The sequence below is a fragment of the Trichosporon asahii genome, assembly GCF_000293215.1.
Source record: "Trichosporon asahii var. asahii CBS 2479 unplaced genomic scaffold scaffold00070, whole genome shotgun sequence".
Lineage (NCBI taxonomy): Eukaryota > Fungi > Basidiomycota > Tremellomycetes > Trichosporonales > Trichosporonaceae > Trichosporon > Trichosporon asahii.
This window is the reverse complement of record NW_014040855.1, coordinates 191,004-213,484: the sequence shown is the minus strand read 5'-3', so window position 1 is coordinate 213,484 and position 22,481 is coordinate 191,004. Positions and strand designations below refer to the sequence as shown.

At 59.4% G+C, this 22,481-nt stretch overlaps 7 protein-coding genes across 7 annotated transcripts; 4 read left to right on the top strand and 3 right to left on the bottom strand.

The window, feature by feature from the left end:
• Nucleotides 1-1,570: 1,570 nt before the first annotated feature.
• On the bottom strand, nt 1,571-2,998 carry A1Q1_03881 (uncharacterized protein; the record flags this gene model as incomplete). The annotated part of the gene is made up of 4 exons (XM_014322306.1): nt 1,571-1,689; nt 1,952-2,620; nt 2,677-2,852; nt 2,916-2,998. 4 exons carry the CDS (start codon nt 2,996-2,998, stop codon nt 1,571-1,573), a joined length of 1,047 nt encoding a protein of 348 aa, XP_014177781.1.
• A 3,224-nt stretch (nt 2,999-6,222) lies between these two features.
• A1Q1_03880 (uncharacterized protein) lies at nt 6,223-8,062 on the top strand (the record flags this gene model as incomplete). Its single annotated transcript, XM_014322305.1, has 2 exons — nt 6,223-6,615; nt 6,671-8,062. 2 exons carry the CDS (start codon nt 6,223-6,225, stop codon nt 8,060-8,062), a joined length of 1,785 nt encoding a protein of 594 aa, XP_014177780.1.
• Nucleotides 8,063-9,226: 1,164 nt separating this feature from the next.
• On the top strand, nt 9,227-11,353 carry A1Q1_03879 (cystathionine gamma-lyase; the record flags this gene model as incomplete). The annotated part of the gene is made up of 3 exons (XM_014322304.1): nt 9,227-9,454; nt 10,185-10,766; nt 10,814-11,353. 3 exons carry the CDS (start codon nt 9,227-9,229, stop codon nt 11,351-11,353), a joined length of 1,350 nt encoding a protein of 449 aa, XP_014177779.1.
• A 584-nt stretch (nt 11,354-11,937) lies between these two features.
• On the bottom strand, nt 11,938-13,326 carry A1Q1_03878 (NADH dehydrogenase (ubiquinone); the record flags this gene model as incomplete). Its single annotated transcript, XM_014322303.1, has 3 exons — nt 11,938-13,104; nt 13,209-13,258; nt 13,308-13,326. The coding sequence occupies 3 exons, from the start codon at nt 13,324-13,326 to the stop codon at nt 11,938-11,940; spliced, it is 1,236 nt and encodes a 411-aa protein (XP_014177778.1).
• Nucleotides 13,327-13,717: 391 nt separating this feature from the next.
• A1Q1_03877 (golgi family to vacuole transport-related protein) lies at nt 13,718-15,407 on the top strand (the record flags this gene model as incomplete). Its single annotated transcript, XM_014322302.1, has 3 exons — nt 13,718-13,778; nt 13,829-13,916; nt 13,955-15,407. The coding sequence occupies 3 exons, from the start codon at nt 13,718-13,720 to the stop codon at nt 15,405-15,407; spliced, it is 1,602 nt and encodes a 533-aa protein (XP_014177777.1).
• A 585-nt stretch (nt 15,408-15,992) lies between these two features.
• A1Q1_03876 (vacuolar membrane ATPase subunit a) lies at nt 15,993-17,922 on the top strand (the record flags this gene model as incomplete). The annotated part of the gene is made up of 3 exons (XM_014322301.1): nt 15,993-16,297; nt 16,433-16,872; nt 16,919-17,922. 3 exons carry the CDS (start codon nt 15,993-15,995, stop codon nt 17,920-17,922), a joined length of 1,749 nt encoding a protein of 582 aa, XP_014177776.1.
• Nucleotides 17,923-18,525: 603 nt separating this feature from the next.
• A1Q1_03875 (tRNA binding protein) lies at nt 18,526-22,259 on the bottom strand (the record flags this gene model as incomplete). Its single annotated transcript, XM_014322300.1, has 4 exons — nt 18,526-21,191; nt 21,242-21,628; nt 21,685-21,788; nt 21,931-22,259. 4 exons carry the CDS (start codon nt 22,257-22,259, stop codon nt 18,526-18,528), a joined length of 3,486 nt encoding a protein of 1,161 aa, XP_014177775.1.
• Nucleotides 22,260-22,481: the final 222 nt, after the last annotated feature.

Here is a 22,481-nt window from a genome sequence, read left to right as displayed (position 1 = left end):
GTAGAGAGCGCACCACGCCGCACCGTTGGAAAGTCTCAAGGTCCCACGTCGTGTACGTCCGGTGCTCTCGGCGCTGCTGGAACAGGAATGGAACACACTTGCCTTGCTCTACTTTCCTCTTCACAACAAAAATGTCGAGACATGGTAGTCTCGCAGCTCGCAGGTAGCCCCTGGCAGCCGTGCCTGAGACCAGGAGAGCCAGGAGAATGCGGGCGACTGCCGCCGGTCCAAGGCTTCCCACCCCTGTTTCCCTGTCTCCTTCCCCGCACGCCGCAAGCCTTCATGTTGGAATGCCTCTTTGAGCGTAGCAAACGTGCACAAAGAGCCTCAGCTGGACACATTCGGTCCCACTCTTCTCCTGTAGTCTTGGAGCCGTAGCTCTATTTCGGACGTCGGTACGTCGGTACGTCGGGCGTCGCGTACCGCTTCTTTCGCGTGCAGAGCAGCTGAGCAGCTAAGCCCCGGATGCCCCGGATCTGCAACCTAGCCTTCCGCATCGGATCCATCGGATGCGCCAGTGCGCCAGTTACATCAATGCGAGGCGCCATCGATTCCCAGACTTAGCGGGCTGGCGAACCACACGTCTCCGATCTCCGATGCACCCAGGTTGTGCACAGGTTTGCTGCTGCACAAGCGAGACTGACGCGCTGTCCAGCTTGTACATCACCATTTCCACAAGCGGCAGCCAGCGGCAGAGTGCCTTGCACTTTCACTCTAAGCTCTCGAGCCAGTGTGAGAGATCCCGGCCATACCCACACGGGCACGCGGGCACGTCATCGTTCCTGCAGCGCGTCATCCGATACACGGACGGGGCACGGAGTGCACGGAATGCTGCTTCTGGCAGGTGGATGATGATTCAGGTCACCGCATCCGGCATTCCGTCGAATCTCACACGCTCACAACCTCCAGGCTCGTTGGCGGGATACCAGCGGATACCAGCGGGCACTACTGGACTTGGCACTGCTGGGCTGATACCGCGATTGGACAGAGCGACGAATCTGGGAACTGCGCGTTCATGCCATATTGCGTTTGAGATGATGTCGAGACATGCTTGAAACGTACTCCGCCTCTCGCTCGACATCCGGATGCCGTCTTCGCAACTGACACCCTCGGTACTGCCTACAGCCTCGGTGCCGTTCAAGCTGGTGCCTTGCCTGAGTGACATGACTCACGTGCTGACGGCTGACTGATGACGACCTGCAAACAAATCATCCGCCAAAGGATTCGAGTCAGATCTGCCTTGCTCGACCAGGTACCGGCTCCGAAACTTGCGTCTGACTGAGACCCCAACTGCCCGAACTCTTACCAGACCGGTGGCCGTGGTGGTCCTTGCACCCGGTTTTGCTTCTGCGTCTTCTTCTTTGCATCATTCCTGATGTCTATCAGCTGGCGCTGGGGGATTGTATTAAGACTGTAGTAACATGCTTTCTTTTTTTGCTTGCTTCTCTAAAAGTTCCCTGTTGGTACGGTCTCAATATATCGTCTGAAGGAGGGTACGCGGACGCCAGCCGGCGCGTGCACTCGTGTAGAAAGATCAGATCAGATCGCCTCGCGTTCGCAGTCGGATGACTTAGGAAGCGGGGGCGGCGGCCTTCTTGTTCTTCTTCTTGGACGCACGGAGGGGAGCAGAGATCGTCTTCTGGAGCTCCTCGTCCTTGATCGACTTGTCGGACTTGACCTTGTCGCTGGCTGTCAGTTTACGCAGGATCAACTCAACTTACGCAGAGTACCAGACGGGGGCGGGGGAGAGGAGAAGAGGACCAGCGGGGAGGAGGGCGACTGGGAACGTTAGCTCGGCTTGAATGCTCTTTCTGGGGAGCTACTGGAGCAGCCCCGTCACACTCACTGGTGAAGAAGAACTCGGCAACGACGGATCCGGCGGCGGTCTTGGAGACATCGTAGGGCTTGAGAAGACCTGGAGGTTAGATCCCGCATGATGGCCGCAACTCACCGTGGGCAACAGCCTCCTGGACACCCATGCGCGAGCGCTTCTCGTCGTCGAGGGCACGGAGGGTGAAGGGGAAGGCACCAGACTTCTTCTGGATCTCAGAGAAGGTGGCACGCGAGGTCTTCATCTTGAGCTGGTAGTTGACGTCGTTGGCGCGCTTATAGACAGAGGTACGCGACTCGTCGGGGCGGGCCTTGGGGTCAGAGCCGGAGACGACGAGAACGTCGACACCGTAGACCTCACCCTCCTCGAAGGTGACGGTGTCGTGGTCACGGCGGAGCTCGGGCGAGGGGTTGAGGAGGATGCGCTTCTTGCCGTCGGTGACGTTCTGCTCGTGCTGGCACGAGAGCATGCCCTGGACGGGGACGCAGTCGTACTCCTTGGCGACCTTGTCAACAATCTCGGTGACGTCCCAGTTCTTGTTGCCGGCCTTGACGGCGCGCATGGCGGCCTGAGCGGCGTCGTAGGCAGCCTTCACGACATCGGCAGCGACGGGGTCGGCCTTGCCAAGGATGATGGTCTCGGCGTGGGTGACAGCGTAGCCGTCGATCTGGATACCGACCTGGACCTTGACAACGTCGCCGTCCTTGAGGACGATCTCGGGGTCAGAGTGAAGGGGGGAGACGTGCGAGACGATGTTGTTGACCGAGATACAGGTGGGGAAAGCAGAGCCTGTGACGTTAGAGACAGGACTCAATTGAATGAACCATGCCCTTCATCTCACTCACCCTTGGGGACCTTGACACCGTTCTTGGCCTTGTTGTAGAGCGAGGCGGTAGCCTCGGAGACAAGCTTGTCACCCTCGACACAGAGGTCAAGGACCTTCTTGCCGGGCTGGATCTCGGGAACGAGCTTCTTAAGGACGGTGTTAAGAGCCTGGCCAGCGGTCGTGTACTTGGTGATCCTGGGAAAGTCAGCAAGCTAGCTCGCGATCGAAGAGCCCATTCGAGCTGCTCGCAAAGCTCACACGTCGTTGGTGAGGCCCTGCTCCTCCTGGGGCTCCTCGGGCTTGGGCTCGGGCTTCTTAAGGTCGATAGCGGGGGCGGACATGTTGTATGGTATAAACGGGCCTTGGAACAAAGAACTCAGACCTGCTCTTGTGACGTTAGAGAAAGAACTTAGCGGACAGTCTGCACCAGCATTTGCTCCCGCCAAAGTGGGGCTCCGCCAACTATCTGGTGAACGCCGGCTGACGTGCAGGTGTGGCAGCACATCTTTGCTGATCCTTCAAAGCCCTGCATCAATTGCTATCGCAACCACCTATTCCGCTTTCCAAAGGGGTTGAGTGCATGCATGACCGAATACATGCTTGAACATGCTGTTGTCATGCACGGGCTACAAAGATCGGAAAGCTGGCTGTTGGAGGGCACGTGATCAAAGTCTCCCACGGGCCGCTTATGACCTCATCTTGTCGCAGAGCGGCATCATAGCCAAGCGCCTTCTCCACCACAGTGAGCATACCGCCCGGGCCACCAGTCGAGATCATTCCTAGCTAGGTATGTCGGAACTGACCGCAAGGGGTGTAGAGTAGTTGTCAGAGTAGGAATGATTTCTTACCAGAATTTCGAAGAGGCTGGCCAGTGAGGGCCGTGCAGCTGAACAGGCGTCTGAACGCTCTCAAGCAAGGGTCCTCACAGAAATCTTGGAGCTGGTGGATAGGTCACGGACTGAAGGCAACTGTTACACGGGTACAGCAAAAGGCAATGCAAGTCGGTTCACTGGTCCAGCGGCAGACGTCCAGGCTCATACTGAGAGCCAGACAATATTGACGACCTCCGGATGTCGTAGGGAGCCAGACAGAGAGAAATGCTGCCGGAAACCACTGTCAAGAACGGGCCACATGTGCAAGAAGGCAACACAGGCAGTTTCGAGGCAGTCGTCGGGCAGAGGAAAAGGGTGTTGAAACACCCGGCATGGGTAGATCTCCGTGTTATCGGGTTGTCTTCGCCCGTAATCTGTCAAGCTGATTGGCATGAAAAGCCTGGCTTGAAGCGTATCCAAAGATGTATCCAACTACGATCCTACGAGTATGGGAGGCACAAGCTACTGCGGGTATTGAGGCGGGTCCTTACGACTCCCTCGTTAACTTCATCTGTACCTTACTTTGACGTTGTCATGTACACCTTGGGGACGTAACTCGCGAGCTTATGCCGACGTTGCTCGAGCGGCTTCGTAACGATCACATTACGACTCACTCTAGCATGGGAGCCGCAGTTGCTCATCCTTGGAAAGATTCGGGTACTGTTTCCACTGATCCGTCGAGAGCTTATGAGCGACAACGAGGTGAAACGGGTGCCAGCATAGTGGAGAAACGTCAGTATCCAATGCTCGTATACGACGCCTCCGCGTTGGGTTTACCACTCGTCCGCTTCGTCAAAGCGGCCAGGCCAGGCTTACTCTAAACTTGGGCAGGGTGAGCATCATGTCGGCCAGTTAGCTTGCGGTTTGGGTCCGGGACCGGACGCCGGGACTCGCACCAAAGCGCCTCGGGCGATTACTGGGGCTCGTTTAGCTCACGTGTACCCGATCACCTCGTAGCTTCCCTACGGACCCTCCAACCCAGCACGGCAGCTGTCTGATCTCCGTCTCGTTATTTCTGGCCAAATCGAGACCAGCTCGCAGGCTCTCTTTCCTCTTTTTCCAAAGACCGCCTTCGCGACTAGTCCGCATTCTCAGTGTGAAGCTGAAGTTTCGACGACCCTTCCAATGCTTCCTTTAGCACCTTGAGCGCCTATGAACGATGTGACGGAGCGCGCAGCCTGCCATCCCTTGTGGCTCATAAGGTTTGCAGGATACGTGATGGGGGATCGGCCCTGAGTAACTAACTGTGGCACGCGATTAATGATCGAGGCGTGAAGGTGCAGATGCGGGAATACGTGATTGCTCGTCGACGTTGGGATCAGCATCATTGCTGTTCGTGAAGTGTTGCCAAGCAGTTACATAGCAACGCTGCTCGGAGCTTCATATTCTAGGGTTGTACGTCACAGAGGACTGGTGAGCTGGTGAAACTCGTTTGCGGACTCAGCTTCCAGTCCCCGCTCGGCGCGGTCGGCCAGGGCAAGTTCAAATGCTGTTTACAATGCAGCGATTAAGTTGGCAGCGACGCCACGGCATCAGGGTCCGGATCGTGGTCAATTGGGACTGATTGTGGAACGGGGGCCTGCTGACACGCGTTCCAGAACGCCCCAAACGCCAGATCAAGTCGTGGAAAGCGCTTTTCGCACGATTGGGCGCTACACGAGCAAGCACGCCAAAACACCGGCCTGGCGTCGGACGAGCAGGCGTGATCAGCGGAAACCCACCAAACACAGGGGGGATTTGAACTAATGGTTAAGCGGCGGTCACGCTCTCCATTGTGCTCGCTCACAGGCCGATATGCCGAGTTACGCGGTGGGCGAGACTAGTCAGTCGTACGCAAAGGGAGTCGAAAGGTGGAGTCGTAAGAGATGTGAAGCACTTGCACCTCGGTTGAGGACAATTGAGGATGGACGAGGACGGCGTGCCTGGACATAGGGCCCCTCCCTGGCTCCATGGGTTCGGGCGCTTTGAAGTTGGTCAAGTTCGCGTTCTCAAGACTAATAAAGTCATCAATCTCTGTCTATTCACATTGTCGGCGTGTTAATGTTAATTTGGTTGGAACCGATCGACGCTCCTGGCGCACGCTTCCGTCCTCTTCCTGATCACTTTACGGCACCGTAATGCATGTTCCATCCGCTGCGCCGCCCTCCCTTACAACCCCGACCGTTCCTCCTTCCTCGCCATCGCTCTCCGTTCATCTCCAGCTCCTCGTCGTTCGCCCACCCGACTTCGCTGTTTAATCTCACGCCCAGCACATGTTCACTCCCCCCTTCGCATGAGGACTCCCCCAGAGTCTAGGACGAAGGGGCTCGATCGCGCCGACTTTTCCGAGACCCAGGCGCCCTAACTCCCCTCAGCCGTCACCCTCAGCTAGTCACCGCGTCCTTCCCTCCTCACTTCGAAACACATTGTCCCCAATCACGCCGTTCTTTTCACAGTTCTAGTCGCTTCGCATTGTTCGACCACACCCGAGTGGGACATACGGGTGGCAACCCATGGGTCCGTCAACAGCCGTAGCTGGGCCATCACGGGGGGTCGTCGAGCGCCTGAAAGGGGGTGTGAGTAACTCACTGCTGCCTTCGTGGCGTCCCTACACACACACACACACAAGCCGTTTCAACTGACATACCCAGGCCGTCGAATGTTTACCTGTTCAACCTCAGAGCATAGCTTCCACAGACTATGGCTCGCCCGACATGAGTGCTGCATCCTCAGTACAACAGCCGCGACACCGGCGCGGCTCCAACTCTGCCTCGATGAGCAACTCTTCAGATTCGGCATCGCTCCGATCAGCGGCAGCCTCCTGGCAAGCCTCTGTCAGGTCAGGGACGTCGAAGACGTCAAAGGAGAAGAGTGGAGGACTATGGTCTCGTCGAGGGTCTGTAGCGCCAAAAAGCCTGCGCTCGACCCGCTCCAGAGGCTCGACGCGCTCGGGCCAGCGTGAAGGGTCCATCACCTCTGGCTCTGAGCAAGCCTTTGAGATGACGGCTGTTCCCTTAGGTGGCCGAGGCAAGAAGAAGGTCGTCATCGAAAACGAAGCCGCCCGCCAAAGTCGCGCTAAGGCAGACGCCGCAATGGCAAAGTGGAGAGTGAGCATTGTGCCCATGGATGACTTGCATCTACATTTTAGCTGACCGCTTGCAGAAATGGATCGTGGAGGAGCAGCCTCGCGCCGAGTTCGACAACCCACTGCAACCATCACGGTCGATGTCAATCACTCTGGGAGCGAATGCAGGACCCTCATCCGAATACTCGCCGTTGCGTTCCATGACCCCTAACGCACCGCCCAGCGCCCTGCCAGCGCACCTTGTCAGCTCCCCACCAGGCTCGTCTCGCCAAAATTGGGCTGACACGGTTGGAACGGTCTCATCAGTGAACTCCTACGCATCTGCAAGTTCGTCACGAAACGTTCCATCAACACCGAGCCAACTGCAGCACCTGCCAGGCGTCCAGGACATCTACACCACCGAGTCTGTTCGACAACTCCGAGACGTCGAACTGGCCATCGATCCTGCGTTTTACGGTCAAGGAACCGTGAACGGACGCCGATTGTCGACTCACCCAAGAATGTCCGAGAGGGAGAACCCTTTCCATTCGATCCATGCCTTGATCTCGCGCCGAGGAATTCGACCCTTCGTGTTGGAGCTCGTCCAAGCTCTCGGAGCATTCATCGACGCCGTGTGGTCCGTTTGTCATCCCGGAAAAGCATGTCCATGGGCCGGCGTTCCGACCATTTCGCGACGCCCATCTTTCGCCGGAGCGCTGCAGCAGTCAAAGACGTGGTGCAGCTGGACGCTGGCTGCCGTGCAGGAGGGGAAGCGTCAGGGATTCCTCAACAGCCCACCGACAGAAAAGGATGTGACATTCTGGAACCGCGAGGTTCGGTATGGTCTGCGAGACATCGACGAAGCTGTCAATCGACGCAAGGATCTCGGGTGGGCTTTTGGGAAAACGGTCATCGAAGGGCAATACGGCGACATCACCGCTTCCAACGTTTTCGCGCATGATGGCGTATCGGCAGGCAACATTGCGAGACTTCTGAACGACCTCGAGGAGGTGTTATGGGGTGACGCGATCCCGGCGCCATCGGACCTTGCGTATGAGCACGACCCCGACTTTGATCCCTTCTCCGTATATCGGGAGGGCGACGAGCTTATTGGTGTGGAAGTCCCACGCCAGCCCGAATTGCGCGAAGCAGAGTTACGAAGAGTCTTTGGAGACTTCCTGCCGACACAGGCCATACCGCCAACGTCCCCAGTGTCTCCGGTGCCTCCGGGAACGCGAAAGAGCTCGGGGTCCGCTGGTCGCCCAAGCATTCCGTCGTCGCCAGTGCAAGAAGCTGGTCCTTCGAGACAGGCACAAGGTTCCCTGTCCGGTCCTAGCGGCGACGGCATGCCAGACCTAGACATGTCGGCTCTCGGTGCACTGCAAGACTTGTCGCTCGAGGAGAAGCTGCAGCTCGGCAGGAAGCGGCACCAGGAGTATCTGGAGCGAGTGCGCGCCGAGACAGAGGGCGCTAAGGGGGCGTTGGCGTAGCGGGCTGGATGATCCAGCTCAGGTAGATCGCGGCAGGGCGACCGCGAAAATCAGCCGGGTCGACCGGCTCGCAAGGCTCACGTCTTGATGCCTCCTCATTCCTCTAGCTTGGAGCCAAGGGGGATCTGGTCGATCTAAAATCCCATCGGGAACTAAAAGGATGTCATCGATCGCTATCGGCCATCCGATGCCCTCCAGCTGATGGCCGATTTTGGAGTAGAAGGAAGGAGGGGAAAACCGATGTTGTCTTGTTGCATCTCTCGTCTACGGATCAAGATTTGATTTGTAATCATATAATACGTAGCAAGGACATTATTGCATTGTTAATCAGCAAGAAGGAGCACGCACGAAGCAATGCACGGTCAGCATGATGGCGACATGCACGCGACAGTGCGGAGTCAGTGCGCACAAGGCGAGAAGACAGATAAATGCATGATGCCATCGGGAAGCTTACCAATCTCGGTCTTCTGGAGGCGGGGACCTGACTACGGGCGATGCGTGTAGAAGGTACGTACGGTGGAGGCATGGAGGTGTCAAAGGAGGCCGATGCGTCGTGTAGCCCGCGAAACACGGCCGCGTGGGCGGTGAGCGCGAGCCAAGGCGCCGAGCTGCGTCAGATGTGTGCTCTGCATACGCGCTGGGGTGAGGGTGGCGTCGCGACGGAGACGGATATGTCATGGTGAGGGCGCTGCACGGGCGGAGCATATGTATGGCGTGACCGGTGGGATATGATAAAGGAATGCGTTTTCCTGGGTGCGGATTTGCCACCGCCCGGCGAATATTTGCCAAGCCTGTGCGTGCGGGCGAGACGAGCGAGGCATGGGACCTGAGGCCTGAGGGCGCCTGAGGGGAAGCTCTAATCAGATCGGGCAACGCCGGCGCGAACCACTGCGCGTCAAGCAAACCACCCACCGGCCACGGCCACTATGGGGTCATCATAATTTTTGTTAGGCGCTGCATCAGCGACGGCGACTGGCACTTCTGGGCGAGTCAGGCTCCTGGCTGCCGGCTGGGCCGAGGTTGCGAACCCAACAGCCATGCCCAGTTCTTTATAATGCACAACGAAACTTGTCTCCTTTGTTCTCCCCCATCCTGTCTCTCCAAGCTCCAACAGCTTACACCTCGACAGCACAGTTGACTCCAACTTCAACTTAGACTTTCACCATGGCTGTCACTCAGAACGGACACTCCAACGGCACCGCCAACGGCAACGCTACCAACGGCCACTCGAACGGCCACGCCAACGGTAACGGCAAGGCCGCCCACGAGGACTACGCCTGGGCCACCCGCGTCATCCACGCCGGCTCCGAGGCCAACGAGGAGACTGGCGCCGTCATCCCGCCTCTCTCGCTCGCGACGACCTTCAAGCAGAGCGCCGTCGGCGTCCACAAGGTGAGTTGCATTTTCTCGTGGCAGTCTCTGTCGCGGGGGTGAGGTCATTCATTTCATGCTCTTGTGTGGTTCCAAACTTTAGCCCTTTAGCGTGTTAGCGAACCCGGATTTTCGGATACGCGGGCACGCTAAAGGGATGGTGCTTGCTGCCATCGTCTCGTTTGCTGTTGCGTCGAGCGTGCCGTCGGGACTGCGTGGCATTGTGCATGCTTCGCACGGCTTGACGCAATGCTTCGCTCGCATTCGGAGTCGCACCCTCGCTCGGCTTGCACCCGGCTTGCCGCCGCACCACAACAAGGCGAAAAAGTTGCAGCCGCATTCCTCGCGCCCGGCAGGCCGGCGGTATGGCGGCAGCTCGGCAGAGGAATCAGGCAGAATTACTGCTTCCAGTGCCTTTTGGCATACGTTTTAGTCTCTCCTCACGACGCCATGGCTCCCATCTCCGCATTCGGCGCGGTGCTCCCGTGTTCTCACCGGCGCCAACTGGCGGTCTCATGACGTGCTTGTGTGCGTGTGCATCTGTGCGCATTGCGCCGGTGTGCGACATTCCGCGCCAGCGCCAGTTCACGGGCACGCCTCACCCTGCCCAACAACAATTTTGGCCAGCGGCCTCCACTCTCCCTCGGCTCTGCATGCCTCCTCCACCACCCGTGTCACGGTGGTGGCTGTTCCTCATTCCCCGAGATTGCCATTCAAACCCGCGATTCCGAACTCGGCTAACAATGACCAGGGCTTCGAGTACACTCGCTCGCTGAACCCGAACCGTCTCGCGTTCGAGACGCAGATCGCGTCGCTCGAGCTCCCCACGCCCCCGGCGCTCCACATGAGCCAGGCCGAGCGCGTCGCTGAGGAGAACCTCCCCCCGGCGCTCGCTTTCGCCTCCGGCTCGGCCGCGACCCAGGCCATCGTCACCGCCCTCGTCCCCACTGGCGGCCACGTTGTCTCGATCGCCGACGTCTACGGTGGCACCTACCGCTACTTCACCAAGGTTGCCGCCGCGCAGGGCATCAAGACGACCTTTGTGCACCTGTCTGCCAAGGCTGGTGAGACCGCCGAGGCTGCTTCGGAGCGCGCCAACTCGTCGCTCGAGGCCGCGTTCACGCCCGAGACCAAGCTCGTCTGGGTCGAGACGCCGACGAACCCCACCCTCGGCCTTGCGGACATCAAGGCCGTTGCCGAGATTGCGCACCGCCACGGCGCCCTCCTCGTCGTCGACAACACCTTCATGTCGTCGTTCTACCAGCAGCCGCTCCGCCTCGGCGCGGACATTGTCGTCCACTCGGTCACCAAGTACCTGAACGGCCACTCTGACGTGATCATGGGTGTCCTCGTGTGCACGGACAACTGCGTTTCTACCAGAACGCCGGCGGCGCCGTCCCTGGTGCGCACGACGCCTGGCTCGCGCAGCGCGGAGCCAAGACGCTCGGCGTGCGCATGAAGCAGCACGGCCTGAACGCGCTCGCTGTTGCGCGTTTCCTCGCCCAGCAGAGCTGGGTCAAGGTCTCGAGGGGGCCGAGCGCGCGCCCGTGCGCGAGCTGGCGTGGGCGCAGCTCTCGCCCGTCGCGCGCCGCTGGGCCGAGGCCCAGGGCTACACCAAGGACACCGGGTTCCCGTACGGCGGCATGGTGTCGTTCCGGCTCGACACGCAGGCGCTCTCCGCCGGCGTCGAGGCGGGCAAGACGTCGTCCGACTTCCTCGCCGCGCTCAAGGTCTTCACCCTCGCCGAGTCGCTCGGCGGCGTCGAGTCCCTCGCCTCTCATGACCCACGCCTCTGTCTCCGAGGCCGACCGCAAGGAGCTCGGTATCGACAACGAGCTCATCCGTCTCTCTGTCGGAATCGAGGAGGTCGAGGACCTCCTCGCCGACCTCGAGCAGGCCAAGGTCGCCGCGTCCGCTTAAGTGCGAAGTACGCTGGTCCCGTTCGAGCGACATGCCCATGGAACTCGGACAACGACGAGTATAAACGGACCTTTTCCCGGGCTGTGCCCGTGAGAGCGAATCAATCTGTAACAGTACCCACCTACATAGAACACATATCGACTGCGGGGCACCTTGTACAGGGGGTCTCACGCATGATAGACGTTACTACTGCATTATGAATAATAATTTCAAACAAAACGAATCATGAGCAGAGTCCTTTTCGGCAAGCTTCAATTGTGAACGAGGAAGACGACAAACTGACATCAGTAGTGACACCCGCAATGTGGTCGCGCCGCTCGGACCCGCAAGCACACAAACAGCCTGCCCATCCCTGGGGTCAGACAGGCTGGTCGGCCGAGGATCGTCATACTGCCTGCCGAGGAATTTGTGTGCCCGCTCATAAACTTCAGACCGCTGCAGTTCAGTTCACTCCTCACCTTGACCGTTGCCTGTAATAGCTTCTCAGCGGCCACCAAGCCGGCAGCAGCAGATGAGACTACCAGGCTGCGCCGCTTCACTTCGCGCCGCAGTGATCCCTGCTAACTATCCTATGCATATTTTCTCTAAGGCACGGTGTGGTACGGCTTGGGGTTCTTGAAGTGGCCAAGCTCGACGGGCATGTCGTAGGTGGCCGAGGAACGGTACCTGCGGACGTAGCGGATGGCCCACTCCTCAATGTGGTCGGGGGAGATGGCGAGGTCGGCGAACGTCTTGACGGGCTCGCCGTCAACACCGGGGATGATGGAGGACTGCTGCGACGGGGCCCATCCGTCGGGGTACGCGCTGGTGTCGAGGGGCTCGAGGGCCTCGATACCGGCGTCGTTGATGTATTTCCTCTCGATCTCGTCGGGCGACACGGTGGGCCACCAGATGGCCTTGTTCACGAGCTTGGCGAACGCAAGCGCGACAGACTTCGGGACCTCGACGGCCTTGTTCATCGGCTTCATCGTCAGGAGCGAGACGAGGTCGAGAATCTCGTTGCCGGTCTTGATGGCCGGTCCGGCGAGGTGGAAGGTGGACGCGACCGAGGTGACGGGAGCGTCGAGCATGACCTTGAGCGCCTTGGCGACGTCGAGGACGTGGACGGGCATGAACTTGGTGTTGCCGCCGTTCAGCTTGAAGAGAGCCGGGTACTGGGCAGCAGCGTTCAGGAACCAGTCCTCAGCACCGAACATCGGGCCGGGGCGGACAATGGTAGCGTCCGGGAAGGCGTTGCGGACAGCGCGCTCACCGTCGTACTTGGTGCGGTAGAAGCGCGACGACGAGTTCGGGTTGGCGTTCAGGTGCGAGACGTGGATGAGCTGGTCGACGTTGGACTGCGCGCACACCTCGGCGATGAGGCCGGCAGTCTTGACGTTGACGTCCTCGTACGAGAAGTTGCGCGACTCCCAGTCGAGGCCGGTCAGGTTGTAGACGGTGTCCGAGTGACGAACACACTCGTGGATCTGGTCCGGGTTGCGCGCGTCCCACTCGAGGGGAACAACAACACCGAGGTCGCCCGTAACCTTGAGGTGACGCTTCTTGTCCTCGTCACGGTAGGGAACAATGACCTGCGTACCCTCCTTGGCGAGCTTGGAGACGATGTAGCGGCCGAGGAATCCCGTGCAGCCGAAGACGGTGACCGTGTGGCCCGAGACAGCGGAGCGGCCGCCGTTCGACGGACCAGCCTTGGTGATGGGGACCTGCTTCGAGGTGGTGGGCTGGTTAAGGATAGTGAGGTCGGCGATAGACTGACGTTAGCATTCTGTCCCCTGCTTCCTTTCCGTCTCGGTCTCGGTCCGGAATGTTGATTGTTGTCGGAGTTCGCGCGACAATGTTCGGAATCGGCACTCACCCGGGTCAGGCGGGGTTGCCTGGCCATGGCCTTCGTCCGGAGGACAGGAGCTGCACGGTTAGCATTGTCGGACACACCCAGTCGAAGCGGAGTACCCACCGAAGCGAGCGGACACCATCGTGGCTTGCCTCTGTCGTCGTCGTTGAGAGTCGGGAGAAGGTGTAGGTCACTGTGGATTACCGCGATGGTGGTTGGCTCGACGACTCGCAGTGAGAGCCGCCCAGCGTACGGTGAAGCATGGACGGAGAAACGGAGCACCCTCCTGTGTGGCACCTCGCGCCAGCGTCGCGTGGCTCACCACCACCACGGCCATCGTCGATTTGCTTCCGTCCAGTGTACACCGACGCAGCAGTTAGCGGGGTCCAGGGTCTCCACCGAGACTCGCCTCACCGGCAACGTACCTGGGCCACTGTACCCTGCCTCGCTGCTGACGCTGTCGTTGACTTTCGACGCAACTCGACCGTCACTCTCATCTCATCTCTACCCCTCGCTGAAACGCGTCAAACGCCATGCTCACGTCCGGCCCTAACAGGCCTTGGACCAACCGGTCACAGGTGCAGGCTCTTGTCGGTGAGTGCTCAGCCCGATCGCATCGTGCGCCATGCTGACGTAGCGCCCAGACCAGGCGTGTGACCCTACTCTCCTGTCCAGCAACGATGTCGTCAACGTCGAGCTCGCCGAGGTGATCAACAAGAAGAGGGCCAACAGGTAAGATACACCTCTCTTGTGCCTATCTAACCATGCAGTGCCCGTGAGGCGACGCAGGCTCTGCTTGTGTACATCAACTCGCGCAACCCGAACCAATCGCTTCTCGCCTTGGCTGTTCTCGACTACCTCGTCAAGCACTGCGGTTACGCCATTCACCTCCAGATCAGCACCAAGGAGTTCCTGAACGAGCTCGTCCGTCGGTTCCCGGAGCGACCTCCGATGGTGGTAGGCCGCGTGATGGGCCGCATCCTTGAGATGATCCACGAGTGGAAGAACACGATCTGTGTTACGTCAAAATACAAGGACGACCTCGTCCACATCCGCGACATGCACCGTCTTCTCAGCTACAAGGGATACCGCTTCAAGGCCTTCGACGCTGCCCGCGCTATGGCCAACTCGAATCCCAACGAGAACCTCAAGTCGCCCGAGGAGCTCGAGGAGGAGGACCGAGCGGCCAAGAGCGCTAAGCTCCAGGAGCTCATCCGCCGAGGAACGCCTCGCGATCTCGCGGCTGCTCAGGAGCTGATGAAGTATCTCGCCGGCGCTGAGCCGGACAAGACGGTCGACTATGAGAAGGAGACGCTTAAGGAGCTTGAGAAGGTTCAGAGCAAGGCCGTTCTTCTGAACGACATGCTCGACAACGCCAAGGAGGATGAGCGGATCGGGGTCGAGGGCGATGTTTACGACCAGGTGGCGGCGGCGTGCAAGGGTGCTCGGCCAAAAATCCAGCGATGGATCGAGACGGACACCGGAGAGCACGAGGGCCTTATGGACAAGCTGCTGGTGTGCAACGACCTCATCAATGCTGCGATCGAGCGCTTCGAGGCGGCTAAGCGCGGCGACTGGTCTGCGGCCCGGAACATTACTGTTCCCCAGCCTGGCGCCGCCGCCGGCTCGCAGAGGAGTGGTGGCAACGACCTCATCTCTTTCGATGCCTTCGCCGACGACGACGAGCAGCCGTCAGGCGGTCTTGCTCTTCCGAGTGGATCGCAGGCGGCCCCCTCCACCACGAATCCTGGGTTCACCGCCGGCGGTCTTCCCCTCGACCTCTTCGCCACGCCCTCGCCCTCTGGGTCCCCGGCACCTGGACCATCGACCTCGTCGGGACCCTCTCAGCCCCGCAAGGACCCGATGGCCTTCTTTAACCAGCCCTCCCAGCCGGTTCAGCCCCAGCCCCAGTACGGTGGCCTTGGCGGTCTGGGATCTCTGCAGACCTCGACCCCTCCCGTCCAGTCGCAGTCGCCGTTCTTCCAGCAGTCGCAGCCCACCCCTCCCCTGTTCGGCGGCTCTCAGCCCTCGGCATCGGCTTCCCCTGCCGGCGGCAACTTCCCCGGCTACTCGGTCCCGACGTCATCTAACGGATTCTCCTCTCCTTCGGGCTTCCCAGCTCAACAGCAGCCCGCTCAGTTGACGCCGCAGGCTCAGCAGCAGCAGCAGCAGCAGCCGAAGAAGAACGATGCGTTCGCTGACCTGGTCGACCTCATGGGATGAGATTATAGATTGTAGCATGTAATATTGGGTGTCGGCAACATAGAGCCGGCCGCGATGGGGGTTTGTTTGGTGCGCTCTGCATGCATTAAGTAGTTATCCATCTGATCGCCGTCGGTCGATCGCCGAGGGCGTTCAACTAGATTCCTCGGACTGGCAATCTCGGCACCGGCGTGTTGAAAGTGATAAGGACAATTACGTGGATTTCAGGGTGGGCTAGCTGACGGCGCGTGGTGACGACAGGACAGGGAGGGGCAGTGTCTGGCCAACCTCAGCCAGGTCATCGGGCAGTCCCATCGCTTACTACTCCTTCGAGCACAGTACAACGTACTGAGCATTTACTGACAGAAATCATGGTGAGTACTGGGCTGAGTGTGTGAAATGGCTAGCCGCGTTTGTGTGGAGCTGTCGATGCTCGTTGGCTATGGTGCTCTCATCGCCCTCTCCACGTTCATACCGAAGTTGGTCACCTCGATCACCAGCGATCGTCAATGCGCTCTGTGGGGTTTTCATGTTTGCCGTTCAGTTCCCATGCTTTGCATCTGCGGACGCCTTGAGTATCAAAAGCTGACTCTATAGGCCGGTGCAATGGAGCGCGCTCAGCGCGACCTCCCCAAGATCCGTGATGAGGACCGCGAGTCGATGTTCGGCGCTGTCTACAGTGTTTCCGGTCCTGTCGTCATCGGAGAGAACATGCGTGGATGTGCGATGTACGAGCTTGTCCGTGTCGGACACGACGAGCTTGTCGGTGAGATCATTCGTATCGAAGCCGACCGCGCCACCATCCAGGTCTACGAGGAGACTTCGGGCGTAACTGTTGGTGACCCCATTCTTCGTACCGGCAAGCCTCTCTCCGTTGAGCTGGGCCCTGGTCTCATGACCAACATCTACGAGTGAGCATGTCCTGGGATGGCGAAGTGCTGACGACGCAGCGGTATCCAGCGTCCTCTCAAGGCGATTCAGGAGAAGTCGCAGTCGATCTACATTCCTCGTGGTATCAACACCCAGGCGCTCTCCCGCACGATTAGGTGGGACTTCAAGCCCGCCAACTACAAGGTCGGCGACCACATCTCTGGTGGTGACATTTTCGGATCCGTTTACGAGAACTCGCTCGTCGACAACCACAAGATCATGCTTCCTCCCCGTGCCATGGGTACGATCACTCACATCGCCGAGGCGGGTTCGTACACCGTCGAGGATGTCGTTCTCGAGACCGAGTTCCAGGGCAAGAAGACCCAGCACACCCTCATGCAGCTCTGGCCCGTTCGTGCTCCTCGTCCCGTCGCCCAGAAGGAGAAGGCTTCGTACCCTCTCTTCACCGGACAGCGTGTTCTCGACGCTCTCTTCCCCTCCGTTCAGGGTGGTACAACCTGTATTCCCGGAGCTTTCGGATGCGGAAAGACTGTCATTTCCCAGGCTCTCTCCAAGTTCTCCAACTCCGACATCATTATCTACGTCGGATGTGGCGGTAAGTCTAGCTGCCGTGACGCTTTGCCAAAGCTAATCACTCGCAGAGCGTGGCAACGAAATGGCTGAGGTCCTGGCGGACTTCCCCGAGCTCACTCTTGAGCGTGATGGCCGCGAGGAGCCGATCATGAAGCGTACCGCTCTTGTCGCCAACACGTCGAACATGCCCGTCGCCGCGCGTGAGGCGTCCATCTACACCGGTATCACCCTCTCCGAGTACTTCCGTGACCAGGGACAAAACGTCGCCATGATGGCCGACTCGTCGTCTCGTTGGGCCGAGGCTCTTCGTGAGATTTCCGGTCGTCTCGCTGAGATGCCCGCCGACTCCGGTTACCCTGCGTACCTCGGTGCCAAGCTCGCCGGATTCTACGAGCGTGCTGGTAAGGCGCAGTGTCTTGGTTCTCCCGAGCGTGAGGGTACCGTTTCGATCGTCGGTGCCGTCTCGCCTCCCGGTGGAGACTTCTCCGACCCTGTCACGACAGCCACCCTCGGTATTGTGCAGGTCTTCTGGGGTCTCTCCAAGACCCTCGCCCAGCGCAAGCACTTCCCGTCCGTCGACTGGAACGTCTCGTACTCGAACTACCTCAATGTTCTCGACCCGCACTACGAGAAGCACAACCCCGGCTTCGTCGACATCCGTACGCGCGCCAAGGAGATTCTTCAGAAGGACAAGGACCTTGCGGAGATTGTCCAGCTTGTCGGAAAGTCGGCGCTCGGTGAGGGTGACAAGATCACGCTCGAGGTCGCCCGTATGCTCAAGGACGACTTCCTGCAGCAGAACGGTATCTCCGAGTACGACCGCTACTGCCCCTTCTACAAGACGGTCGGCATGCTCAAGAACTTCATCACGTTCAACGACCTCGCGCAGAAGGCCGTCGAGGGCGGAGAGGTCACCTTCTCCAAGATCCGCGACAGCGCCCAGGACGTCATGTACAAGCTCTCGCAGCAGAAGTTCGAGAGCCCCAACACGCAGACTGAGGGCGACATTACGGGCAAGTTCGACCAGCTCAACCAAGAGATCCAGGAGACCTTCCGCCGACTCCAGGAGTAAGCCACCCTGCAGAGTTCGGTCGGTAAGTCGCGTTTCCTCTTTCTGAAGCTTTAATAGTTCTCCTCTCCTCACTGAGCCAGTCATTGGCCATTTCCCTCTCTTTTTGTGCCGCACACCAACAACACAAACCGAAGTGTATAAGTGGCTCTCTTTTCCGTAGTTAGAGCTAGCTGCTGTATGAAATTTAGACATGAAACAACGGAGCGCGTGCAAACCTGCGCGAACAGTCACAAGCAAGTGGCGGGGATTTGTGTATTGGCACATGCATAGGTAGCAACTATGTGCATATGGACAATGGCCATGCTAAATAGATGATCATGGGGCCGTCTCGTGGCGGCAGATGCTATGGAGAGGGAAGAGAAGAGATACCAAATGATGAATGATTATTGACAGTGGTAAATGCGGCTGTCTCTTTTTCGCTCGCTGCGGGGCGAGAGCGCAGCGCATGTGATGCGAAGGGCGCGAAGCGCTAAGGTCATACACGTCTTCTGTTTTTTGCTGTGGGGATGGTTTTCGTTTTCTGTTGCTTGCTCTTTGCTGTAAGGATACACCGAAACAAGGAGGAAGAAAGGGATGCGAGTGGGGTGGCTATCAACGCGCAGCTTACGAGCGCATGGCGCGGATAAAGTCGGTGAACGTCTTGCGGAAGTCCTTGCTCTGCTGGGTGCGGAGGTGCTCGACGAGGGTCTGGGCGACGTTGGGCGGGCATCCGATCTTGGGCAGCATGTCGTTCAGGAGGAAGTCGATGCCCTCCTGTCCGCGCGCCTGGACCGTGTTGCGGAGCACCATGGCCATCTCGTAGAGCACGGGCTGGGCGCCGCGAATGTTGAAGCTCGGGTCGGCGGGGACCGAGAACACAATGGGGACGAGGCGCTGGTACACGAACGTCTCGTAGCCTGGCAGGGCGCGCTCGGCGCGCTGCTCCTTGCTGATCGTGTGCTGGTTCGTCGGCTGCGCGAGACCGGCGGCAACCTTCTGCGACAGCGCCGACATGGCAGAGTCGGCGAAGACGCTCGGCTCCTGCACGGCCTTCATGGACGTGCCCCACGCGACAATGCTCTTGGCGAAGAAGCTGAAGGCAAGGCGCTGAGAAAGCGAGTCGTCCGAGTTGGTCGCGAGGTCCATCAGCGCAGAGAGCAGGTTCTCGAACTCCGGCTTATTGCGGTCCGTGATGAAGACACCCTCGAGGTTCGAGTTCATCAGCGCAGTGAAGAAGTTCAGGTACGCCTCCTGCAGGCGCTGGTGGATAACGGCCTCGTCCGTGCCCGTGACCGGGTTCTGGAGCACGGCAAAGATGCGGCTGAGCAGCGGGAGCAGCAGCATGTCCATTGTCTCGAAGGTGTTCTTCTTCAGACGGTGCATGAGCAGCGAGAGGAAGGAGAGGAAGTCGGCCAGCTCGCTCGGCTCGAACTCCGTGACGACGCTGGTGACGAAGCGTGGGACGAGCTCGGCGATGGTAGAGCCGATGGCGGACACGAACTGGGAGAAGGCAAAGCGGGCAGCGTCACGCACTACACGCTGCGTCTTCATGGCATCGAGAGCCTGCAGAAGAGCATCCGTCATCTGCTTGAACGGCTGCTGGTATGGCTGAGCCTCGACCTGGTCGTCGGAGACGGAGGGGAAGCCCTTGGCGAAGTGGCCGAGGGCGAGGAGGTGGTGGTGAACGTGGAGGATCGCCATCTGGTCGCTAGGGTTGCTGCGGTACTGCTCCACTCCAGCGCCGATGCCGGCCATGAGAGGTCCGGCGATCGCCGCGAGAAGGTTCATCTGGGAGGACGGGTCGTTCTTGGTGAGGTACACAAGCACACCCGCAGCCTCGAAGAGGTGTAGCTGGTCCGCGAAGTAGCTCTTGCCGGTGGCAGCCTTCATGAGCGGGTCCTCGCTGGCGTCGGCGGTCGAGAACTTGGGACGGATCTGCAGCATGTCCTTCAGGCTCTCAAGGATGATGGGGATCATGCCAGGAGCCATCTCGAAGCGGCACTCCTTGATGAAGCGTCCGAGGAGGTAGAAGGCACGACGGCGAACAGCCTCATCCTCGTGGTGAATACCGCGAGAGTCGAGGAGAGCCTCGAAGATGGGCTGAATCGCGCCCTGCTTGACCTTCCAGAAGTCAACGTAGCGCACGGCGATCTCGAAGTACTGGAGAGGCACGGATGGGTGCGGGAACGAGGCGAGGTTGGAGGAAACGCACAGACTGAGGAGCTGGCCGAGTGGCGTCAGAGGGTACTGCTCGTAGTCGATCTTGGAGCTCGTGTCAAGCGCAACCTCTGGGTTCTCGGACCCGTTTGGTGTCGACCGTCCAGAGTCCTCACCGATCTTGCCCGTCGTACGCGTCATCTTGACAGCCTGCTTGGAAACAAGCTCCGGAGGGAGCTCGAAGAACGCCGCGCGCGAGTTGCTCTTCGAGATCTCACCGAATGTGTAAACCAGGTACGCCGCCAGCTCAATCTGCTGCCAGGGGACAGCCGAGGGGCCCTGTGACCTGAGGCGCTCAAGAGTGTTGACAACGATGCTCGCGACAACCTCTGTGTGGAGAGTCTTATCGATAGCGGCGATGTTATCGACAACAGATCGGAAGCTCTGGCGCATGGCGTAGAAGGCCAGGACCGCCTCGTCCGCATCCTGTTCGTCCTGGACAATCTCCCAGTCGACATCTTCCGGCCACTCGAGCTGCTTCACCACAACTTCCAGGACAGACAGCAAAAACTGACGCTTTCCTGGGGGCAGCGGGACCGGTGCCGGAGCGGGCTGCGACGAGCCGGGACGTCCGTTCGTCTGCTGCTGCTGAGGTTGCGCCGGCTTAATGTACCGCTTGTAGGTGCGCAGGAGGTCGGACACGAAAGCTGAAATCGCCGTCGGCACCTCAGGGTTTCTATCACTGAGGAAGCAAAGAACGAGCTGGATCGAGTTGTTCAGTTGGTTGTCAGCCTCTTCCCGGACCGCTTCCGGTGCCTCAGGCATCTCGGCGATCTTGATGAGCTCCGTGCCGTAGGCCTGGACGATGCCCGCGAGCGTCGCACGGAAGGTGACCATTTCTGGACCATCCTTGGCTGACTGTCGCGTGGCCGCCTCCACTGGCGTCAGGAAGTTGACGAGGTCAAAGACCTTGAGCATCTGCAGCTTCTCGGAAGGATCCCGAATACCCTTAGCGACCAGTGCACGGACGATGGCCGCGGCACCCGTGCGCAGGGACGTTTCTCCAGCCTGAATGAGACTCTGGTAGAACTGCAGGGTATCCGGAGTGAGGGAGACGGAGATGTCCACCCAGGCTGCGTGTCAGCGGTGCTTTCTTTGAGAGGCGTATTGAGCCAAAACTTACGAGCCCAAGACGCCAAGGTCTTCAGCGCCATCTGCGTGGCCTCAAGCCACTTGGGGTCAGACTTGCTCAGCTCGAGACCCTTGCCAGCGAGCTTCAGCATGCCCTCCACAGCAAGACGCTCGTCGCCACTCGACCTGATAACGTCACGGATGACGCCGTCGCGGTGCTGGCGCTCCTTGCTGAAGGCGCGGGCCGATCGGATGACATTGTCGTGGATCTCCTGAGCAATCTCGCGGAGCAAGTGGGTAACAAGGAGGGAAACCTGCGGGTTGCCGCTATCTGACGGCGCGAGCAGGGCGAGGAAAGGGTGGAGGAAGGTGGGGATGACGTTCGGGTAGACGTTGAGGAAGAGGTGGGCGATCGTGAAGCTGAGCTTGTTGCGAAGGACTGTATAATGTCATCAGCAACTGCAGAGAACGAGATCAATGACGAAAGACACTCACACGACTGTCCGGATTCTGACGTTCCGTTCACGTATTCCGTCTGCACGAACTCAACAATGGCCTTGTACATGGCCTGCTGCTGGTCCGAGGACATGACATCAGGCCTGGCGTTAGATAAGACCGTATGACGATATCAAACCTACCTCCTCGTCAAGGTAGTGTCGACGACCTGCTGGCAGAACATGCGCAGGTTTGCGTCCAGCTTCTCCTTGCCATCTCGTCCCTGCTGTCCGGCGGCAGGCGCACCTGCTCCTTGGAGGTAGAGAGAAAGACAGTCCTGCCATGTCAGCTTCGAATCCAACGCCAATAAGGTGTGCCAGACGAGGCGTGCCGATCTCCAAGTGACACTGCGGGTCACCACTTCCAAAAGTGCGTGCGCGTCCAGGTCGAGAGTCGCCTCCGGTGCCAGTATCACAAGGTTCGCCACTCACCTGCCAGGTCTCCTCGCAGAGCTCCTTGACCTTGGTGAGGTAGTCTAGGGCCTGCTGCTTGAGTGCGGGGTCGACTGCATCTGTGCTGGCGGCAATGCGGATAGCCTGGGGGATGTCGGTCAGATGAGGAGACTGGGTGGCCATGGCTGGTATGGCTTGTTCGTTCTGCAAGAGCAAGGGCGGCGGCGCCCCTCTCTACGCTTCGCAGTCGGGGAGATTGAAGTGGTAGTTGTCGCGACTGTGTCGTGGGGACGGGCGGGGTGGTGTTCGTCAATGTTGTTTTCTCGACCTCGACGCTTGCTCGAAAGTAGCTCGCAAGACCAAGCCACGGCCAGCAGACATTTCGCGCTGAGCTCGGTCATCCCA